The sequence below is a fragment of the Perna viridis genome, chromosome 11 (assembly GCF_037379345.1).
Source record: "Perna viridis isolate PV_CMFRI_1.1 ecotype Kerala chromosome 11, ASM3737934v1, whole genome shotgun sequence".
In the NCBI taxonomy this organism is placed as follows: domain Eukaryota; kingdom Metazoa; phylum Mollusca; class Bivalvia; order Mytilida; family Mytilidae; genus Perna; species Perna viridis.
In genome coordinates this window covers 7478141-7494783 of record NC_142455.1, presented here as the reverse complement: position 1 = coordinate 7494783, position 16643 = coordinate 7478141, and the positions used below count along the sequence as shown (strand labels likewise).

At 33.7% G+C, this 16643-nt stretch overlaps 1 protein-coding gene across 11 annotated transcripts in view; it reads left to right on the top strand.

Moving 5' to 3' along the window:
- The first annotated feature begins 5496 nt into the window (after window positions 1-5496).
- The window catches only part of LOC148602814 (death-associated inhibitor of apoptosis 1-like), a 48195-nt gene continuing 37048 nt past the window's right edge, over window positions 5497-16643 (top strand). For 7 of the 11 annotated variants that reach the window (XR_015916818.1, XR_015916815.1, XM_088553443.1 and 4 more), the window contains exons 1-5: window positions 5502-5620; window positions 11487-11588; window positions 14344-14961; window positions 15341-15418; window positions 15845-15930. Coding sequence is in view for 8 of the 11 variants with exons in the window: in XM_088553443.1 (XP_088409569.1) it covers window positions 14415-14961; window positions 15341-15418; window positions 15845-15930 (711 nt within the window). In the remaining 3 variants the exon portion in view is untranslated. Of the gene's footprint in view, window positions 5621-5657; window positions 5827-11486; window positions 11589-12700; window positions 12762-14343; window positions 14962-15340; window positions 15419-15844; window positions 15931-16643 lie in introns of those variants that run through there. The other 4 variants (XR_015916817.1, XM_088553438.1, XM_088553439.1 and 1 more) reach the window with 4 other exon arrangements.

Here is a 16643-nt window from a genome sequence, read left to right as displayed (position 1 = left end):
ACACGTCCTAATTACACAACTACTCAACCGAATGGTAACGATGACTTTTCCAAAGACTGTATGTTTAATCAACCTCTCAAAACATAGGAAAATGACATTTTCGAATCAAAATCTTTTGAAATTCGGTTAACAACCAAATAATCAGCATATATGTGTTAGTCCATGAATATTTGTACAATGACCATTACCCTAATAATGAATGGATCAACGCCATAGGGGTAAATTATTAAAATGTCGGTAAGGTTATTTTTGGAAGTCTCATGGTAAATTAGTTTGTAAATAGGTTGAACAATAAGAAGTTATATAATTTATATAATTTACAATGTTTGTAATAATATTGCATTATTATAACAACCAAATAGCTAACGTAACACTTTCGCTTATGAAAGAAAACGAATTTGAAATACACAAAATATTAATTCAAGAAACTCCAAATTTTTGTTATTTAATATTTATCACATATTTTGTACTAAATACATCTGTTTTGAATATATTATAAAGCATTTGCTATTTCATCAGTATCAGGCATTGTGACGTCACAACCTTTATCGCATCCCCTTTATCACACCCTATTCAGATTTTCTCGGGAATTTCCCAAATAGCAGAATAATTTAGTAAAAAAGATAAATACGATCTTACTTTGACTTTGCCACAACCTAGATGACCTTTAAACTGTTAGTATAAATCACATAGTTGATAATCGACTACCGAACATATATCTATTTAAGATTGAGTTATAAACACAGATGACATCTCTTTAGGTTTTAAGTAGCGCTTCATGTAAAATCATGCAAAATGTGATTCATGGTTGGGTTGGAAAGCCTACATATTTTTATTTTGGATATTTCGTTTAAAATGTTATAGTAAACAGAAATTAAAATGTGACTTTTCATAGAACCCATTCTCTTAGGAGATGTTATAATATATAGAATGTACTGAAAATTCAAAATTAAGGGAGATAACTCTATAATTGTCACTATAATACAATAGAAACTGTTGGACTTTCAGTGTGGCTTATATCCTAAGAGCAGACAGTTTGGAATAATTATACATACATTTTATCATATAAACAGAAAAAGCACCTTAATAGCAAAAATAAAAAAAATATGTAGCCTTATTTGGGTGAATCACATATTTATACAGATTTTGTAAGATTCTTCCAAAGAATACTACTTAAGTAGCAGTCTTCATTAAAAAAAAAACAGGTAGGAGGTGCTCCAAAAACTCACAAAATTTACATTTATTCTTATTCATAACAGTAGTTCAAATAATGATTAGGGGCCCTAAGTATTGTTTTGCTTTTCCCATCGACATTTCATTTCCGGACGAGGGAAATTTGTTTTCATGATACAGTGCCGCTATACTTTCCATGCACAGTGCAAAATGAAGAACGCTCTCGCTACGGCTTGGTAGCGGCTTTATCTGTGCAAGGCATAATAATACAACTTCATATTGTAATTTGGTCAATTACAGTTGCTTAAATCCAAAATATCCGCAATCCGTTACAGATTAGATTATTATTTCTACGCATGCGGAAAATATATCACTCGCTAGCTAATGTTTCAATCGCCCTGTTCTGTTCTGTATTGCCCTGTTCTGTTCTGTATCAGTATGAAGCTTGAATTAATACCATATATTTTTAATGAAAAAATCTGTAGAACTGAATGTTTGAAATAGAGAATTTGGAATTTTATAAGATCATTTTTATCACTGCAATAATAAAGTGGGCTTATCTGTCTCCAATGATATCAACATAAAAAGGAACTAAAACCAATCTAGTTAATTACCTAGTTACCATGCATGAACAGTTTATTCAACGAAAACTGACGATTGACAAAAGAATGTTTTAATAAAAATCCAATAAACAAGTGTATATAAGTAAAACGTTGTCTTTTATATACAATGGAATCTGATTATAGTATTATTACGTAAGGTTTTCCATATTGGCTTAGTTATTGGTCCGAGGCTAGCCATATTGGAATATGGGGTGGCCGAAATCCAATATTGAAAGCCAAGAACCAAAAACACAGCTAATATCGAAAAAAAAACTGACGCAATTATCCCTTAATCCCTTACAAATCAATACAATCAATACAGATATTTAAATAATTTCCTTGACAAATAAAATGCAATCCCTGTCAGTTTTATTACACATTATACTTTTCATTCTAGATGTTCGAGTAAATCATGGTTTTCATATAGAGTATCCTTCAACCTGATTCTTTGATCACAGCTTCCGTTATGAAGATGGCGTAATCCTAGATTCGGAGTTTGCATGCATCGCATCTACAAGAAAATTGAAACAATGGATATAACAGACAGTATGGGGTCTTCTCTTTATTTTGACCTACTTTTGAAGATCGACAGAAAGGGAACATTCTCAACTAAATTGTATGACAAACCCGTTGACTTCCCGTTTTGTATTGTCAATTTTCCTTTCACCATTCCTACCGTGCAACACAACTTACAAGTAGGCTTCAGAAACAGAATTATGTTGCTACAGGATTAAACTAATCACTATACAAATGTCAGCATGACTTTATGGATCTCTATTGCGTGTCTAGCCGCAGAATGAAGGCCAATTTGTTCGATGTGTCATAACTTTCCCTTTTCTTCTTCCCGGACATGTCTTTTTATGATCAGCATGATGGTTTTTCTAGAAGAAAAAAAAACAAAGAACGCCCACCATACATGCCCACCTGATCCGTGCTCCTAGTATTTATTGAAGTCCGGATTCCTAATGTCTATGTGTGTGTTATTTCGGTCATTTCTTGTCCCCTGTGGTGTGTGTCTATTTTTTCTTGTCTATTCGTAATCCCAGGATTATGGTATTCTTGATTACCATTCGAATCCTGGTTTCCTTGAATTACCTCCAAAAAGAAGACTGGTTGTTATGCTGCATTACACATGTATTTTTATCATACAACAATAAAATGAATTAGGTCTGAAACTTAAGGTCTAATTGAATGATTCTAAACTTGTATTATCTACAATGACACCGATCTTATTAGACATTATGGAAAAGACAAAATTACAGAACTGATAAATTATAAGCAATAATCTAACGTAATCGACAAAATGAGTCCGCATAACAAATGACAATAACAAAGGAAAATTCGGAAAGTTTGAAATCATTACGATGGTTCCGACTTTGTATATAAATTTCCGATGGAAATGGGTGGTCAAACCAGACTTCATATCGAGCTTACATTTTCTAATTTACAATATACATTTTTCATAATATTCTGTCATACAGTAGTTATAAAGGGTTCATTTTAAATTAATAGGTGCTAAGATAAAGAGATACATCTTTGCAAAAAATTCGAGAAAAAAGAATCCATGACTTAGTAAAAAAAAGTGAAGGTTTACAGGAATAGCCAACACTCAACACTCAAGCTAGAACATCAAGTATGATTTATGCAAAGATAGCAGTTTAAATTGAAGGACAGTTTTTGTCAAAAATATTTACCAGGGTCTTTCCCTTCATTATGTTCTGAAGCCTCTTTTACTTTTTTTTAGTATGATAATTACTACTCAAAAATTTCTTTCGATGATAATGTGAATTCATTTTATATGTTTCATAAGATGTTCAAATTGCGTGAAAATTTGAGAATTAAAACTTATTATTATTTGATTTACAAGAACCATGCCGTCTTCCATCTGAACAGTTGACTTATTGATAATGGATAAATTTACCCCTAGTAAAAACCATTCATTTTTAGAGTAAGGATGTAAATTGATACAAATTGTTACAAATAACTTGTAAATGTTACAAAAACGAATCTTGAAGTGTAATTTTCTTAATCAGATACATATTGCCTTGATCATATTCAGACTAATGTATTTACTATGGTTGTTAAAGGTGTTTTCTTAGAAAACAGAAAATCTCAAAGGGATGTAATAAATAGTCAAAATTAACAAATTTTCTTTGTAATAAAATTTGTAGTTTTGAAATTAAAATGATTGTATAAAAAACATCTTTTATCATCAATTTTATAAAACTGCATTAATTACAGTAAAGTAGGTCTTTACTAAACAAGAGAAAAAATCAAAAAGAGATTGTAATAACTAATCTAAAGTGATACACACACCACAAAACAAATTTGTTGTATACGAAAATTGTACTTAATTTCGATAGAAAAATTTCGAAAATTTTTAAATATTAAGAAACCTACAGCCATCTAACAGTAGTATAACTTTAAAAAAATATGTTAATTTATTGGAATAATCTCCCACATATGGTACTTTCTTGGATTTCAGAAAAAAGTGGTTATTCGGTCACGAGTTATACTTTCTCATTACCATGTAAAAAGGAGCTTCTAAAAATAAACACAAGCATCTATGAACAATTTTAACACCTTTAATCATTTGTAACACCTTATAAGGCACACTTTGATAACTCACATAAGGAATGGTTTTTGTTGGCCAAATATCATATAAACATAATGCACTTTTCATATTGTCTCTATCTAAATAGTTTTTTTCCTATAGATGCAAAATCTGTGTTAGGGAAGACAAATCAAGGTGTCAAGTCAAGGTAACGCATAATCCTAGTGATTTAGATTTATAGCCTGAAGTGTCGTAACAACGTGTAGTATACCCTTCTAGCCAAATCCGGTTTAAGAAGTTACGGAAGAAAAAAATAATAAGAATTACAGTAAGGTCCTCCCATGTGGGGAAAAAACCTTACTAATAATAAGAAGAAATACAACAAGGTCTTTCCAATTGAAATGAGAAAGACCTTAATAAATAGGGTTATTGTAATGGCGTGCAAGATAACGTAGTTAAATGTTAGATTGTTTACCGATAATACAAAATATTTCATTCAACTCATGGATCGTATTTGTTCGTGTAATCCTAAACCATCATGGAAAATAAAACAACAAAGCCATTGATGTTTACATTATTCAAAGTCCGTGTTCTTTTGACATTTGTTAATATGTATTATTTACAAACTATAACAAAGCTAAGCTTTATTTAAAAAAATGTTTACGTATACGGATGAGTTCCAATTTTTGCTTTACGTTTTTTATCTTTTTTTAACGTTGCTGTGAAAATCACGAAAACAGGTTTTATTTTCATTTGTTTTATTTATTTTTACTTACTACGCATTGTATGCTTTTGAGATACTATGTGCATCAATCTTTGTTCAATCAATTTGATATACAGTTTTTCTTTAGAATAATGAGAACAGAGAATCCATTGGTAAATTTCATATCTTTATTGTTATTTTCATTTTAAGTACCTGAGTTATTATGATATGCTAGAGTTATCTGTCTTGACATATTGTTATAAGTTTTATTTGGATGTCTTAGGTATTTTCAAATTTCAGTAAAGAAATCCAAAATACCTTGAGATGTCTTGGTTTTTAACTAGTTGAAATCTCATCAAAACCAATTGGCAACAGATGGCTCCCAACGTGATTATTGAAATTGGAGTTCCAGACTTCACGAACATTTAGTGACATTCCCGGGATCGCAACATCATTACTTTAGTGAGTGTGCTCGACCGCTTACAACTTCCGGTAGTAGAAAAGGAAACAAACTGTTTCTGAATTCTAGAATTCTATTTATTCATTCATAAGGTTTGAAGTTGTGTTTCATGTACTGTTTTTGACTTTGTAAGTGTCATAGTAACTGTATGGGAAGCCATGACCGAAAATATTGGAAAATTACTTAGCTATTTTGAGATGAATTTAGTTTTGTAAACAGAAAGTATTTGTACATGGAAAAACCAGTGTAAAATTGTACAAACGTTTACGGTAGCTTTTATTCATTGAAGACTTGAGTAGACAACAGGTGTCAGTGTTGTGTAGAGACATTTTAAGTATATTTGAGATATTTTTCACACTTATTGAGTATATTATTGCACTTAGTCTCTGACATCAGACATGCGTGAACGTTAGTGTGACCCATCCCTACATAGCCCATCACAGAGACACACCCAAGGTCAAGGTCATTGTCCATAACATGAAGTACATGTCTCATGTAAACAAACATAGTTATTTTTTGTTTCTTTGTGACATAGCAATTCTTCACTTGGTACATGATGACACAGATAAAAAAAAACTTGTGATTAATTGTATGACAGCTTGTGTTGACGAGATAAAGATATCAATCGATCGGATACACATAAACTTGCGTACACACCCACACAAAGAGATACACTGATACCGCACGTTGCTATATGTAGATTGTAGTATATTTTGAGTGTGTTTATGTTGTATTTTTGTGAGTTGTTTGTGTACACGTTCTGACGTTTATTGTTAATCTTGTATTTTTATCGCATAAACAGTTGAAAACTTTAAAATACATAAACTTTAGTTAAAAAATATTTTTTAAGTTAAACGTTAACATACATTTAATTATTTAAAATAATAAAGACTTGACATGATTGTGTGATGTGAGCGAGACCCTTGCACATTTTCTTAGCACACTTTACGTTACTTGATTTTTATTGGTGCTACTTTCAGTTGTTTCGTGGACCCTGCGTGGTGTTTAGTTTTGATATATATATGGACAACTGCTAACCTATTAGCTTAACGCGTCCGGAATACCGTTGCATTTTTAAGATTAACAATTTCAAAATCGTTCTACAATGCACATCTATCATCAACAGTTCAACAGTTCAACTAAAACTACTCAGTGACATTTTGGAAGTAGAATGGGCTAGAGGATCACAGTTACTGTACACAGGTTACATAGAGGTTCACATCAAGATACCAAGAGATTCGAATACCACCGATCAACATGTAATGCGTGCAGTACCGAAAAGTACCAGCATGTGTCTGCACTAATTGGAACATACTAGACACCATGATGTTACAGATTTAAGACGAACTTGGAGTCAAATATTTACTGAACGCACGTTTGTCAAAATCTTAGTTTCTGACATTCAGATGTTTGACCATGGGGGAGAAATAGTTGACCAAGAACAACCATAGAGTGGCACTCATTAGAACTTGCTACATAATTACCATCCTACCCAAAACTACAATATATGTTACTAGGTACTATGACAATGAACTACCGTACAAAACAACACCATCAATGTCCAATCCATAACTTAGGCAAAACACTTCAATGACATTGATACTGAACCAACCCAAAGCATACAACAACAAGAAAAATGAAACTCTTACTGTCAGGCTATCTAAAACCACAACTCAAACCATCACTATACCACCAAAAGCTATCATCTGTGAGGTACAACCTGTCACTGTTGAAGACCATCATCCCCTAATTACAGAGGAGGGCACCGAGTTGCTGGAGAAAGTTGACTTCACCAAGAGCGTCCAATTGCAGGAAGGTAAACAACATCGGAGTTTTCAGATATTTTCAGCAGAGGCGATCATGAGAGTCCGGCACCGGATAGAATTGCATGATGAACAGCCATTTAAGCACAGATATAGCCATCAATGTATGATTAAGTAAGAGCACATCTGAAACATGTTGGAGTAATGAGACCATCTAGATCACATTTACTTCTGCGATAGTGCTTGCGAGGAAGCGATGGATGCTTACGCATGTGTGTTGACTATAGGTAGTTGAACTTTCAAAGTAAACGTAATTCCTATGCTCTCCTATGAGTAGAAGAGCTCTTAGATTGTGTGCAGGAAGTAAATTTTACTCAGTCGACATGAAATCCGGTTACCATCAAGTGGAGATTTTGGAAGAGCATAAGAAGAGGCCTGCAATTTCTAAGGGCCTTTAGGATTTTTAAAATTTAACCGGATGTCCTTTGGTCTTACCAACGCCCCAGCGACTTATCAGCGGCTCATAGAAGATAGCCTGGCAGAGTACAACCTTAAGATATGCTGCATTTTCATTGATGACGTCATCAGTTTTGGAAAACAAAAACATATGTGGGGCTAGTTTTTGAGAGGATCCACCCAGTCAACATGAAACTTTCACCCGAGAAATGTGATTTTTTACATGCAAGGTTAGATATATGAGACATATGGTATCGGAGAAAGGTGTGGAGATTGACAATCAGAAAACAGAAAAGGAAACAACATGACCTACACCAACTAATCCAGACTAGGTTAGGAGATTCTTGGGCTTTGTTGGCTAATACAGACGTTTCATCAAGAACTTCAGCCAAATCAGCCGTCCATTGACCGACCTGACACCAACAGCAAATAAGAAAAAGAAAAACTACTTCAAGGTATCAACTGAATGGAAGTGGACTGAGAAATAATAACAGGCATTACAGACTCCAACAGACCACCTACTCAGTGCACCAATCCTTGGAAACGCCAAAAGTTTGTTACCATACGAACTTCATATTGATGCATCTGGAGACGCACTTTGTGGTGTATTATACTAGATCCAGGGAAACACACAGTGAGTCATCAGTTATGCCAGCCGAGGACTTAACAAGGCTGCAGGAAATTATCTCCCACATAAGATGTAATTTTTGGCGCTTAAATTGGCAGTATGCGATAATTTTAAATGGCCAAGACTTCACAGTATACACCGATAACAACCCAGTTAGACGCCACAGGACAAAGATGGCTTGCGGGATTAGGCAGTTTCAACTTCGACATAAAATATAGACCTGGACGATCCAACGTTGTTGCGGACGCACTAAGCCGATTGCCTACTAACAGTGATTCCTTGCAGGCTATCTGTAAGTCAGCAACACAAGACTCCAATGTCAACAGTTTGACCATGTCACCAGAAGTGTTATTAGAGGACCCTGATTTGCGAAGAAGTTGTAATATTGTGGATTGAAAAAGTGTACAGGAAGAAGATCCTGATATAAACAATATCATGCGGTATGTCGAACGTAACATCAAGCCAACAAAAAAAAACAGATAGGTTCTAACCCACATCTTAAGCAGCACAACTACCTGAAGATGCTAAATGGCGTATTACATCGTGTGATCACATTCAATGAAGAGCAACGCCAACTTATCTTGCCATGATCCAACCATATTAGCAGCTATGCATAACGACATGGGGCATCCAGGCAGAGACTTTAAAAATCATTGGTCAAAGACAGATTTTACTGGCCTGGTATGCATCAAGATATAGCTACTATGATTGAAGAATGCGTGAGATGTGTTCGGAAAAAATCAGCAACCACTAGTGTGAGTATCACAACCACAACATCGTTGGAGCAGGTATATATGGATTTTCTCACCTTAAAAAATCCATCAAGGGAGGCTATCAGCATGTGTTAGTCATTACGGACCATTTGTACAAGTTCACAATGGCGATACCAACGAAGAATCAACTTGCCAAAACGAATTCTTTATACAACCAGTTTATTCTTCACTATGGTATACATAAAAGAGTAATCAAGGGAACCAAGGTTATAGCGATAATCAAAAGAGTGTAATCCAGGGACAAAGACTAGACATGGAAAACAGACATACATGACAAAGAACATAAAGTAACTAAAATCATACATACAAAGTAACAGAAGCAAATGAGTAACTCGGACTCCACTAAAAACTGGGAGCATGGACCAGGTGCACCGGTAGGATAATCGTCCTTTGCTTTCCTAGAAACACCCGCCGAATTGCTCATAAAAAGTTCAGTTCGTGGTAGACAAACGAGGAAAGGAAAACTATGACCCGTTGAATAAACCAGCTTTCATGGTACAGATGGATACACCATAAAGATCAACGAGTTTATGATTACGACCATAAAACTTCTATAGTGATGACTTCAATCTTGTAGCAACATAACCGGTTCCAGAATCCATTCAGATCAGGGAGCTAACTTTGAAAGTACCATTATCAAATAACTGTGTGTTATAACTGGAATGGCAAAAGTCAAAAACAACCAGCTACCATGCTATGGGCAACGGGCAATGTGAAAGCTTTAACAGAACTCTCTGTGATATGGCTGATTCGTTGGATCCAAGCAAAAGGATTGGCTGGAATAGCCTTGTTAGTCCATTGGTGTTTGCTTATAATGTAAGCAGAAATGGGAGTACGGGTCGGTCACCGTATATGTTGATGTTCGGTCGTAACCCGAGATATTACCGATTGATGTGGCATTTGGTTTGAGAGAGAGGACATCACTACCAAGTACATCTCATACTAGAGAGACAGAATTTCACAGGCCCATGAGTTAGCAACAGCATCAGCTGAGTAAGAGGTTGCACACTTGATGTTGGAGACAGAGTGCTGGTTAAGATTGTTAGCTTTATTGACAAACACAAGTTAGCAGGTAGATGGGAACACCACCCATATACAGTTCTCAGCCAGCCCGACACAGACATCCCTGTGTACAACTCCAACAACGAAAAGAAGGCCAGTGCCTAGACCCAGACGCAAATTTCAGAAGAACAAAGAACTGGTACATCATAAAGACTATATGGAACATTCTGAAGACGAATCAGAGTATGAGATGAGATGCAACGAACCAGGTATACTCAGTGAATCATCCATCACAGGGGATATTGCACTTGAAGAGCATGCTGATGACAGATATACAGATGAGGACGCTAGTCTTCCGTTTGTACAACTAGTATTGCTGTAGAAGTTGAACCTGAGACGGAGAAAAGCACTTCAGCAGACAACGACAGTGTTCAGGAGGACCCATCAGATGATTTAGTTCATGATAGTACAGACTCAGATAGTACAGAACCAGTTTAACTACGTCGTTCAACGAGAGAGCGAAGACGAACTCTGATACAGATCCGGTGAGAACGATATGTCTAGACGTATACAGAGGGTTTCATCATCTGATTAGGAGCGGAAAATTAATATTCTTACTTCACTTTCAGATGAACCTATTATGCAGGGTTTCAGTCTGAGGCAGGGAAGACCATTTTAGAGTTCTGAAGTCCTCTTCCAATGCTCCAACCTAAAATGACGGGACGTCATTTGCAATGGGGGAGGGTAGGGGTAATGTGGAAGAGTAAATTTGACATGTGTTGCATGCATTGTATTATGTTTTGAATTTACAGTGATGTGTGTTGATCTTATTATATTAGAATTATTGATTACTTAGTAACACACTTATTCTAACTTGTTTTTGTTAATTGCTTAATGTTCCGTCATTATGGTGAATTTGATTTCATTAAAACATTGAATGAAACATGTGCTTTTATTCATTTTGATATGTAAATTAATATTATGATCTTAAGTTGGGTGAACTTGTTATTTATTAACTTTATCACTGACGGTCAGTTTGGGTTATTTTGTTCATTTTCATTGGTTGTTTAAACCTAGCGGTCAGTTCTTTTGTTCTTTTGAAATTGGACTTTCGGTATTGCTATTGAGGGAAATGGACGACATTTTGAATTTTATGTCACGGACTGATAACAATTATAAAATATTAAAATGATTAAAAACTAATTAAAAGTAATTAATTTAACTGAGATAATACTTAGAACCCTTAAGTAATGAATAATAATGAATGAAAACTGCGAACTTGCTAAAATGCAATTTAATACAGGTATATGTGATTTATGTGTGATTGTGCATTTTTTGGCGCAAATAGTTACATTCCTTATTTTGTATTCAGGTGTATCCATGTTATGATGTGTGCCATGTTCGATGATGATCTTGTAATATGATGTACTTATCCTGAAAGTATTTTTTGTGCTCCTTTACACCTCAGTGTGAGGTAAGCATCGAGTGTGTTTTGTTGCTTTTATATTTTAAGTTTACTTATTTTGCTTAGTTTGCCGATATTTTAGATGCTTATTCCATGCCTAACGTTTTTGCTTTGAACCATGTAGATGCTATATTTGAATGATATAACTTGTGACATACATTTTTTCTAGTTAATAAGCTTATAGAACTTATGAGTAATATGTTACAATGAGTTTGATATACAGGTTTTCATTAGAATAATGAGAACAGAGAATTCATTGGTAATTTTCATATTTTAATTGTAATTTTCATTTTGAGTACTTGAGTTCTCATAATATGCTAGAGTTATCTTTCTTGCTTAATAATTTGTATAACAAAAGTAAGTAACTGTAAAACAGAATATTTTTTTATGGGGATAACAGATTTAAATACAAATATATTTATTGATAACGATACTCTCGGTCTTAAAAACTGAGCTTCAAGTTTAAAGTTATTGTAAAACTTGCTATACTAAATATGAAATACATCAAAGGTGAATTTTTAAAGAAAATAAAAGCAAACTCGAAAGACCTTGCATAAACTGTAGACCTTTTTTTCTATATGCGAAAGATTCAAAATAGTCGAGTTCAATCTTCCATACTACTATTCATTATCACTAACTTTAAGACAGATTAGCGATTTTATTTAGTCACTTGCGACTATTAACCTTTATGTTTTGTTGACCTCTCTCATCCTACGTCTACTACCTAAATTTAGTACTGTGACGTTTCAGATGACCTTGATAATCAGGAACTGATTAAAAACAATCATTAAAAAAAATCTATTGGTAAGTTATCAACGGTATTTTATGACAATGATGCATGCAATATGAATATTCACACGTCCTGCTTATTTCAATCAAAGGGCGTGCGAAATTCAGTGTTTACGTTTACATATATTTAATTTATATATATATATATATATTTAATACGAAAATTTTACAATTCCTAAAAATAACAACGTTGTTTTGAAGTGATATAAAATTTGTTTTTGTAGTACAAAGGGATGATTCTGGCTTGAATTTTCTTTCATTTATTCAAAACGGTTTGGTTGAATCCGCTGTCATAGGAAAGATTTTGTGCTAGTGTATGGCTTCTTTGTCATTGTAATTTGATATGATTTAAAAAATGGCCGACAACATATCATGCCAACGCTGATTATCTACGTAAGTACTGTGTGGTTATTTTGAGTCCGGTGACGGCAAAGACCAAACATTTGCATCGGAAATTTGACAGTTCTAAAATCGTTTGGAATTTTCCAGACCCTTCTATAATTTATGTTCCCTGTATCAATTTGATCCGATGGAGCAGTGTAGCGAATAGAGCCGCCAAATTCTGAGACGTTGTATAATATTGATTTGCTGTGACATGCATCATTAGTTTGATCTTCTATCCTACATAATAACACCTAAATGAACTGTCCCGTTTACCATACATCGTGTACTAAGTTAGAGCCCTCGATTTATCTTACGAAGAGGAATGACCCGGCCAGCGAAAGCTTTATTTTTATATAGCCTAACTGGCCAAGTGGTCTATGGCGCTGGACTTTGTGCCGACGGTGTTGCAATAGATGTCACAACGGTATAAGTTCGAGTCCCGCGGAGGGAACAACCAAAAATGTACATCGCAAATTTCTATAAGTTTACGTTATCTTCCCTGTATCAAACTGATCCGACGGAGCAGTGTAGCGAGTCGTCACACACACACACACACACACACACACATATATATATATATTAATTTTAAAATTTTCATGTATTTTACATATGGATCAACTGGAGAGCGAATTATCAAATATAAGGGTTAGTCAGATGTCTAATCAACATCTTGCTGAATTTAACCATACCCAATCTTTCTACTGTGTTCATTTTTTGGCCATTTGTTTGGATGTTGATTTCTCTATATTTTTTTTATATAATATGCTTTTTAAATATTTTAAATATTATTATTGTTATATCGATAGTTGATATGAGATGACGGTTCATTGCAAATTTATTGAGAAGTACTGATTACTTTTTAATAATTGTTTTACATGGTTGCTCAAAAACGATTACCTCATTTATTAATATTATTCTTCTCTCATAATGCATCAATAATTCTGTTTCGGAGTTCTTCCTTATATTTGAGATTGAAAAACCACATATATTCACACCTAATACACATAGTTAATTAAATTACATTTGGTTCTCCAACTGCATTTTTTAAAATAAAATATATTTATGCCACATGGGATTATCAGTTCACAGGTCGTTTTGTCTCACACAATTTAATAGTCTGGTACTGCGTCTACTTTTAAAATGTTTAAAATGCCTGAACTCAAACTGGAAAGTCTACAGATAATGATTTATACCATTTCAAATGTTGAGTAGCACATTAGATGATTCATTGTTGGAAAGCCTACATATTTTTTATTTCTAACATTTTGTTTAAAAGGTTTTAGTAAACAGAAATTAACATGTTGCTTTTCGTATAACCCCAGTTCCCAAGAGATAAAATTATATATAATGTATTGTAGAATTCGAAATTAAGAGAGATAACCCTTAACATGACATGGAAATAGAATATATACTCTTTTGGATTTCCGATATGAATAATTTTTATAGAACAGACAGATTAGAATGAATGAATTATACATTTATCATATAGAACCATAGTGCACTTAAAAAAATGTGTAGCCCTTGTTGGGTGTAACACATATTACAGAATTTGTATGATTCTTACAAACATTATTAGTTAATGTATTTGCAGAAATTGAAATAGGACCGATAATCAGACAATACTCCTGGATCAGAAGACTCTGCAGGACATCTAACCGCAAAATGAAAGACAAATCACAACTTATTTTCCTTTTGTGGCTAATATTCTCTGCTAAAGAAGGGTGGTTGTTATATTTGATGCTGCCCATGCCATTTCAGCCCGAAGTTTACGACAATAAAAAAGGCAAGGGGCGAAGAAAGAAAACCATCTTATCAAACCTATATAGAATTCCACTGACACCGGAATTATATACTTTTACAGTCTTAGTTGGTTTTGAAAGTTATATGCAATTACGAGATGGCCTAAATTTTCATGAGCAACTACGTTACGAATGGGGAAGATTAGAAACATTCAACAGTGCACCATCTACACTCCAAGCAACCATTTCAGCCATACGTTTAGCAAGAGACGGGTTTTACTATACTGGAGAAGGGCTTGGTTGTAAATGTGCTTATTGTGGATTCAGATACAGTAATTGGGAACAGAGAGACAACCCAAAGGATGTTCATTTCAGATTAAAACCAAACTGCCCATTTATAAGATTTGGTGACGTTGTTAACATACCTATTCATGACTCAGGACAGAGAATGACACCCACTTTCAGTACCGGTAAGATTGTTCATACTGAGTGATTGCTTATTTTTTTGTTCTGTTCATGGCTTTAAGTGTTAACATGCATTTCTGAATATAATATAATGTACCGTTTACTTTCCACTATACGCATTCAAAAAGCACCTTTTCTTCGTTTTATTTGCCTAATTATTTTGCATTTCATATTCCACATTGATATTTTCCGTTAATGCATACGAATGAATTATTGATTAAACAAGTTGTTCTTTCATTTATGCGCTGTCTTTATGCAAAATACATGTCTTTGTCAGTAACACGTACAAAGTTCTGATTTTTATTTATGGGTTGTTCATCTCATTATCCTTTCAAATTCCAGGCAGGGTTCATTCAATATGTTTTTTGTACATTATAATTATAGGTGTTAATGGCCAAGCTGCTGTTATGTCACGAAATGGTCATGTGTCGTCTTATCAGCCATCAGATCATCCTGCTATAGGTAAATTTGTATCGAATAATACTGAGGTTAACAGGATAAATTTCCATTTTTGTAACTGACTAAAAATTAACCAAAATAGATATTTACAGACATTTAATCAAGAAAATTTATATTGTGACAATATAAATATACTTATTTGAGAACGTTAAAATATTCCAGATTGTCTTAACGGTCATGCATTTATAGCTTCAAGTGAGAGTAGCAGTTCAGAATAAACGAATAATTTTAGACCCTTGTGTATTTTTAAAATGCAACGATCATTGGGAAAAAAGTAGTCAGTCATAATGTTTCCCCGTTCAAGAAGGGAATCATAAGACCAGTTGACAGGTCCTTGTTGGTTTACATGTAATCTAAGACTTTTATTTTATGATTGTTGAATGCTGTATTTTGATTTTGTGTATCATTGTACATTATGTTTATTTTCAGAGCAACCATTCCTTGTGTACAATTTCGTTAATAAATTGACGAAAATCTACAATGAGCGAATCGAAAATCTGAGAAATCAGATTGAGGTAAGGCCTAACAAAATTAAATTCCTGTTTCTGGTTACCCGACCGCATGTATTTTCCCCTGCCGATCCAATTTTTTATGGTGTCAAAAAAATTACTAGAATTTCTTTACTCTCCGATGTAGAGGTTCAAAATTAATAGAAGGCAGCAATTCTCCGGCATTTTAATTAATCTGATGTAGGAAGTTCTTGAAAGGTGTACATAAAATACAAATTATAGCGGTGTCATAATGGAGGCAGCAAAACCGGTAAGTTTTTGGGGGTCAGCCATGCATAGATTCAGAATAAGATGACTTTTTGTAGACTTTGACTATTACCAACATATATGACTTTTCAAAGTTTGGTCATGAATAAGGATTACTTTTATCAATTTTTTTTTATTTGATAGATCAATGGGTTCTTAAAAAGTAAGAGAAAAACTATCAATAAAAGTTTTGAAGTAAAAAACATTAAAGTTCATTTTCAAATGCCAAAAGTCAAGGTCATAGTCAAGATTTTAAATATGGATAAAATGATATTTTCCCAAAATAATAAGCTTTATGAATAGTTATTGAATTTAAATGGTATCTATATGTGTCCCTAGATCATGTTTAAAATAAATAACACAATTTAACGTCGACAGTCAACGCCAAATGTTAAGATGAGGACTCGAAAAAAAAACTTTTTTCGAATATCTCTACATCAAAATAATATTTTTGTCATGTATGAAACTTAAGT